We start from the raw sequence: 7,381 nt of genomic DNA on the forward strand, positions 1-7,381 counted from the left end.
AGTCAGTTAAGCAGAAACAATGGATAATAAAAGCACAAGGGCATTAGCAATAAGTAACTGGCACAGACAAACGCTCAGCCGATGAAAACTTGCTGTTGTCCGCAAAATGCCACTTGTTGCAGTCATCATCAACAAATGGCAGGCAGGCAAACATCTACAGACTCACTTCAGCATTGCACTTCAACCAGGCTCCACGCCGCGCCTTAAAAGAACATAATATTATATATGTTTTTATAAAGGCGCCAGGTTAAAAGCGACTGTGGCCGTTAACGAAACACCGTAGTTGTCTTTGTTATTGTGCCATGTGGTTTGTGTTTATTGCTTCTACTGGTGCTGGTGCCGTCGATGCAATGGTCGCCGAATAGAACGAGTCGATCTGACGAAATTGCGAGACGATGGAACTCTCGCAGTAAACGCGAACGATAGGGGCAATGTCGACTACTGCTATAGCGTAATAACTGCTACGGTTACATACACACAAACAGATACGTTAAAAACGAAAAGTTACGAACACATAGATCGATTTGCGTGATCATTGTTACACAACGATGACGCGAGAGCAATAAGGGGCAGATGTTTCTGTTGTTGCGTTCATCGTTGTACATGTTCTTCTGCCTAAGCTGATTAGCGCCACTCGCAGGTCTGAGAACAACAGTTCCACCGAACTGCACGGGAGTATGTCTAGAGCGTGGGCGGCGATAATGGTCTAGTCTGAAGTCGTTACTGGCAGACTCGATCAATTACATGTTGACCATACTGTTTGTTCTTAGGTGAACATAGTTCCGGTATCAAGCGCGCGGTGATGGGGTGAGAACAAGCGACGATGTGTGTTAGTGCTATGTAAAGAAACGTAACGTATAAATTAATAGGCTATATATAAAATCTTAGATTGATGATTATCTATTATGTCACCCTTGTACTCTATATTATCCGTATCATAGGTAAAGCCGTCAACTGGCGACTAATTAAGCGACGTCCATGTTCGGCGAAGTTAGCAGACAGGCTTCTAGAGGAAAAGTTATAGAACGAACTCGTACATATTCAAACGTATCCATGGAATCAATTTCAATGAAACGATACTGAACAGCGAAACTGATTTACTCACGCTTCTCTCGTCCTCTGCGTAATTTTTGCAGTCGTTCTTCGGGCGAACGTACAACAACCTCTCGGCGCTCGGCGAGTGTAAAAACAACGGCCAGTGCATCATTAACAAGAAAAATCGAACTTCGTGCAAAAGCTGCCGTCTAAAGAAATGCCTTTTAGTCGGCATGTCTAAGAGTGGTAAGTGAATAGAATAGGGCAAACGTGAATCGATGTAGCATACCTATGCCCGGTGCCTTATGGGTTAGAGATACAACAGCCTAAAATCTTCGTTGAGTTCAAGGTATGGGTGTATGTGCGAATATTTCTTCTCATCATCTTGGCGCTAAACATTTAAACTGATATCTCTAATCTCTATTGATATAGTTGAGACTGTACGATATAGAACTTAGCATACCGCGCAAGTAGAAACTATTGAGTTATTTATAACACTTGGTCTAGTCGCATGGCACTGTACCTTCGACCTATCTCCGTCAAGAAAAACCCCTGAACAACTGACAGCGATTGTCGCCACACTTTATGTATAAATATATACAAAGAGAACTGGTAAAATTCGTCGTCCCCAGTCGCGTCAACTAGCATATTTTAGTTTCGAGGAACATCTTCTGGTGACCGGCACAGAACAACATCATCTACAACCGCAACGAGGGCAGCGTTTTTCGCTGATCGCGAAGGCAGGAATTAGTCTATAACATACCATCAACAGCATTGCCAGTATCGCTGCCATCCCGAACGAGATACGAAAATCGGGTAGGTTCGTTTAGAGGGACGAAACAGCTCACCAACGAATGAGCGCGTAAACTGCTGAACGATACAACGATTGAACGAATCAACTTCATGATGAAACAGCGCGCGCCGTGGTTTAACGCAGTGGTCTTCGCCGCGCCGCTAGCGATCGGCTAAAGTGCCGGTCACGAAGCGTGAGGTCATCCCGGAACCCGGCAGACGTAACAACCGCTACCACTGCCAGGCAAAATTCGTGTAGTGTACACGTTTTCGCTGTTGCCGCTCACCGACTAACTCGGGTTGTTATGCTCTTACCGATGTCCCTCGATACAAAAAAGTAAAGCGGTGAGCTCCTCTCCCTGCTAGGAAAGCTAAAAGAAGCGAAATAGTTCTCTTGGTCGACCTCCCTCGCCCGGTCATAGTCGGGAATCTATGGTAAATCCTCACGGCTAGTGGCCAGTGGGCTTTCTGAATCCCTGTGAACTTGCCTATAGATGATTTGGAACTGGATCACTGAGTCGTCAAAAATACGCTTGAATTCAGTAGCGAATAGAGGGTCGGTAATAACGTGGCGCAACGTTCACCGAGATATAGTATCGCACGCATCGATCGAAGAAGACACGAGGCGAATGTACATGATTTCGGCGTAATGCGAAGGATCTATGTACCTAAAATAGTTTGAAACGGCTGGTACTATCGAAATCGACCGCGCGTATTTAGCCGCGCGGTCTGTCTTGTAAATGATGATTTTGATGCCGGAATTTATTTTAAGCATGAAAAATTGACCGAAGTACGACTCAGCATGGTGATTGCTGTCGTGCTGTTTGAGAACGAATCAAAAAACGAAAAAATTATACCTAACTATTAATCCGACTGATTTAAGCGTAGAGAACAATAACAACACAATGTTTTCAATTCTGACAGCCCGAAAATATTCCCATCATTTTTTTCTACTAGATGTTTTTAATGGCTTATTTCGTTTTTGTTACGGCATAACTTTATTGTTGTCACTAGGCATACGTATCTTGACGGTATTCAAATACCAGTGAAGCCATGACGTGACTTGGTGATGTTTGTGATAGTAACCCATGGATATCCTGTTTTTTGTTTCTGTCCTCCTTCGCTTTGTATAGGGTCACGGTATGGTCGACGTTCAAATTGGTTCAAAATCCACTGCTTAATTCAGGATCAGGCCGAAATGAGCACCCGATTGGGCGAACAGCAAGCCCTTTATGAGAAGCAAGTCGATACGCTCACGCGTCGCCAGTCGCCTGCATCACCTGTGGTAGAACGGCCGAGTCTTTCGCCTGTAACTTACCCGCCGCCAAGCTCATCAGCGGGCACCACGACTTCAACGGCAGCTCGGAGTCCAACTCCGTCGGAAGCCACGCCGTTGTCAAAGAAGCAACACAACCATCCAAGTCAGCAAAGCCATTCACCTGAGACCCTACTTTTCCACCCGTCGTCGCCTGTGTCACCGATCTCGCCGATGACACCGTCAAAGTTCCTATTCCAGTCGGCTGCCCTCTTAGGCAAACACAAAATCTCTGACTTTCCGTATTCGCTCGCTTCACGGTATCAGGCTGCGGCAGCTGCGGCAGCCGCTGCGGCTGCGAATGGGCTTCTCCAACTACCGCCCGGACTTCCGACGGCACTCAAACAGCGGCCTGACATCTATCCGCTGTTTGGTTTGCCCTCGCAACCTCTTCTAATGAACATGAACAGCTCAGACGAAGAGTTCGGCATTGGCGATGTGCCCGAACAGGACACTCCGATCGACCTCAGCCTAAAGAAGGACACGTCCACTGATAATGCCTCGAGCTGTGAGAGTGATATTGACGTCGACGATCGCAAGTCGCACAGCGGCGTCCTAACGCCCACTTCGGAAGAAACGTCAGACTGTGCCCCTCACTGTCCTCCCATCGAGACGATCGTACCGTCGACACCACTCGATCTTACCGGACCGACCATCAAAAGCAACTAAACAACCGGTACTCCAGAAACTCTAGCACCATCAGTGACGATAGCTATCCCTTGCAGCGCAGTTAACAATTCCCCCCATCCCCACGGTGACTTTATCGTACATTAGCAGCAAAACCCTGTTATCGGCAATTTACCAGCTACAGTACTGTGTTTATGGCATAGATCGACAACCCTTTGGCAAAAAATACCATGACGAAGATGAAGCCGCTCGCCAGTTCTAGTACGTTGGCTGTTTTCAAGCTTACGTCCGCTTCCAAAAAGACTCGAGTACATGAATTAAAGCAAATCCATTAATCTATATCATCTCGAATGAACATCAATATATATTGACGAGGCCGCGTAGACATTCATGAAAAAAAAAAAAAAGCCTGTTCCAGGAGCGAGTCAGTCACGGGCATCGGTCACGCCATTCTTCTTGTTATCAGTCATTTGACGTTCCTAGGGTTATATTTATTCGGAAAGCTGAGTGTTTGCAAGATGATGCCATGCGAATGGTAATTGTTTGTCTAATGGTCACCAGAACGAGCGGGACGAGGCGTGGTAAATGGTTATATGAAGCCCATATCCATCGGTTCAGATGCGTGTAAAATGAAACATGCTAATGAAAGTTAAACATATATATAATTTGCTTACCAAAGCCGAAGAAGTTGATGATGAAAAACTAGAACAAAAAATAATTAGTAATGAGAAATATGTTGTGTTGTTGACTTTCTTGTATTACTAATATTTTATATAATTACAATATCATCAAAAGAGTACGATGTGTAGAAAACAACTGTCTGTACGAAAGACCGAGTATAAAGTAGACAAGCGAATCTATCAATAGGTAGAACTATAAGCAAAACCTAATATATCTCACTTAAATCAACGCATGAGACTCACAATAAATCGTATGAAAAAAAGATTCGCGACACACGGTTATGTTTTTGAGAATAACAACAACAACAACAACAACAGCAGCAGCAACAACAACGTCACCAACATGGCTGATTTCCTTGCCTTCTTAGAGAAGGCCACAGCCACCCTAACATTTTGGCTACCGAAACACTCGTTTATGAATTAGGTTATGTTCTCGGAGAAGCTGCGATTAAGAATGTGTTTGCTCGGACTTAACACCGTGGCGCAGTTTCTATTCGCGTAACGTTTGTACGATATGTCTTGGCGCTTTTTCCGGATGTTACATCTGAATGTACTGTCCGCATTGAATAATCAGTTATACCCTTTGTAATTAGAACATTTCATGAAATGATACATAGTAGTGTTCTATTGTACAGACTGATATACAAATGCTGTTGACGTTCCTAAACTACCCCTTATTCAAGTCGTTGTTGGTGCTGATATCTTGTTGTTGACACTAATCATGAGGGCAGACGTCATGCTTTTTATCTAATATATATGTTTCCGCTGGTGCGACAATGCCCGTTTCTGTTTGGGTCTGTCTGACGTCGGCCCAGAGCCGACACAGTTCACGTGCGCCAGTTGGGCATCAGCTAAGGGTCGCTTTATATTAACAATGAATCGGAAAGAGAGTCCACACGTCAGCCTCAGTCCACGTGTTGACTTTGTTGCCGAGTTTTAATCAGGGTATGCCGGAACGGTTCACTCGAACTATGGATATAACTAAGGCGCCGACAAGTTCTAAGTTGTACATTGGGCTCGAACACGGAGGACAGACCAATTTAGAATCTATACTGTAGACAACCTTATTCGATTGTGTCGTCATTCTATTCGTTTCATCTGTTCATGCTGATGACTGAATGTGTCACACTGTACTGTAAATGAGCATGCCTCATATTTCGCATTGTTTTAGCATATTATACCCATCTGATAACCAAGCCAGATTGAATTCTACTATTAACCAGTAATGGCCACTTTATTCGAATCAGGCCATCACGTCTTCACTATAGGCGCGACTGTTGAATACAGCCACGGTAAATGCGAAAGACGGGCCCACTATCTGCCTACAACAACTACCTATTCTGCCACAGTAACAGGAGGAAATTAGCAAGTTGTTTTTTTTTTTTTTTTATTTGTATACCTCTGTACGCTATCATACAGCAGTCATGCCGGGGTTCTACTGCCTTCACGTGCCGAAAACTCCATCAGCAAGATATGTCGCCCTATCAAACGCTGCTCTTTCCAACCGCCGGGCTGTAAATACTATAGAAGCATACTGACTACTGACTGGTAGATGATTATCTGTCCTCGTCAACTTGAGTGTTACTCCGCTGTTCGTCATACTGAATATTGTTCGAAGCTAGTTAGTCAGTAGAAAACGAAGGCGGGCAGGGACCATTTTTTAATAAGATGATTTGGTGAAATACGTTAAGCGGAGGACCACCTTGAGTATAGACTGCGTCTGGCAAGTTAATTAATCATAATTATTAAACGATAACATGGCGATACTACGATGATAACTATCGCAGTACTAATGTGTGAAAACTAGGTAGGAGAAATTGTAATGTATGATGTTTGGCGATTGTTGTTGACACATATATGTATATATAATATATATATATATATATATATATATATATATATAAAAGTATTGGTACATGAGAAAAGCAGAACGAATGGCTTAGTTTTAAAGGGTGAAAGGCGCAAATAGAGATAATGCAATTTTAATGAAACCGAGTAACGCGTTTTGTAGGTCAGCGCGACGATAAATAAAGCGCCAAAAGTGGCGACGTGTTCCTACCTGGATTACATATAAGTGAAGTACAAAAAAAAAAATAACACAACTGTTGACGCCTCAGTATTATCTAATCGTGGAACGCCGGTTTAGGAGTAAGACGATTAGTTCCACGACACGAAAACGGAACTAGTTTGATATTCTTATGACGACCTATAACGAACTAGGAACAAAAATTTAACAGCAACTGCTAGAGCAGGTCTTCTAATAGGGAAGTTGCTGTTAGACGACAATCCTCGTATTATACTTGCACATTCAATTTCTGTCATTATTGATATAGGTGAGCCTTTGATGGCATCTGTTTCCGCGTTACATGCACGAGTTGTACGGCCAGATCAGATACAAGCACGGTTATGTTGTTAGTCTGGCTTTTGTATTCAATTTCTGTCGGCATTGTACGACAATTGTTATCCCTTCGGCACGTTTTCAATTCGTGCAGACTCTCGTTTGATAACATATTTACATTGGCAACAGAATCTCCATTAGGAATTAGAGGCTAATCATAATACAACAAGCCGATTGATGCACAAATGTAAACCATAAAACTGTTGATCACTAGACGTACACAGAAAATATTCAAAGCTGAGAGGGCGCCTCCGTGGAAAGGTTGTGAAACTTGCTTGAGTCCATGAATATATATCACCCTGTAGACCCTGGAACAAATCGAGTCTGTGAAGTGCGAAGAATTTCACAAACTAAAAACAAATACCGCAAAAAACTAATACCAGTGCGATTTTTTTTTGCATATTCTTAAAATAACTACTTAGATTTCGACGGAAGCTGTGTTGTACTTTTAGTAATAAAGAATATTAATTATAATATTGACTTGCCACGCTATTTAGCGACTTTATTAAATATTTTATTATTATTATGAATGTA

General features: G+C 43.0%; 1 protein-coding gene across 2 annotated transcripts in view; it reads left to right on the forward strand.

The window, feature by feature from the left end:
• The window catches only part of LOC111268036 (uncharacterized), a 91,260-nt gene extending 84,052 nt beyond the window's left edge, over positions 1–7,208 (forward strand). For both annotated transcript variants that reach the window (XM_022846724.2, XM_022846725.2), the window contains exons 3-4: positions 1,137–1,281; positions 2,961–7,208. In XM_022846724.2, the coding sequence (XP_022702459.1) occupies positions 1,137–1,281; positions 2,961–3,811 (996 nt within the window). In that variant the 3' untranslated portion in view covers positions 3,812–7,208. The remainder of the gene's footprint in view (positions 1–1,136; positions 1,282–2,960) is intronic.
• Positions 7,209–7,381: the final 173 nt, after the last annotated feature.

This window comes from Varroa jacobsoni, unplaced genomic scaffold (genome assembly GCF_002532875.2).
Source record: "Varroa jacobsoni isolate VJ856 unplaced genomic scaffold, vjacob_1.0 scaffold_1249, whole genome shotgun sequence".
NCBI lineage: Eukaryota > Metazoa > Arthropoda > Arachnida > Mesostigmata > Varroidae > Varroa > Varroa jacobsoni.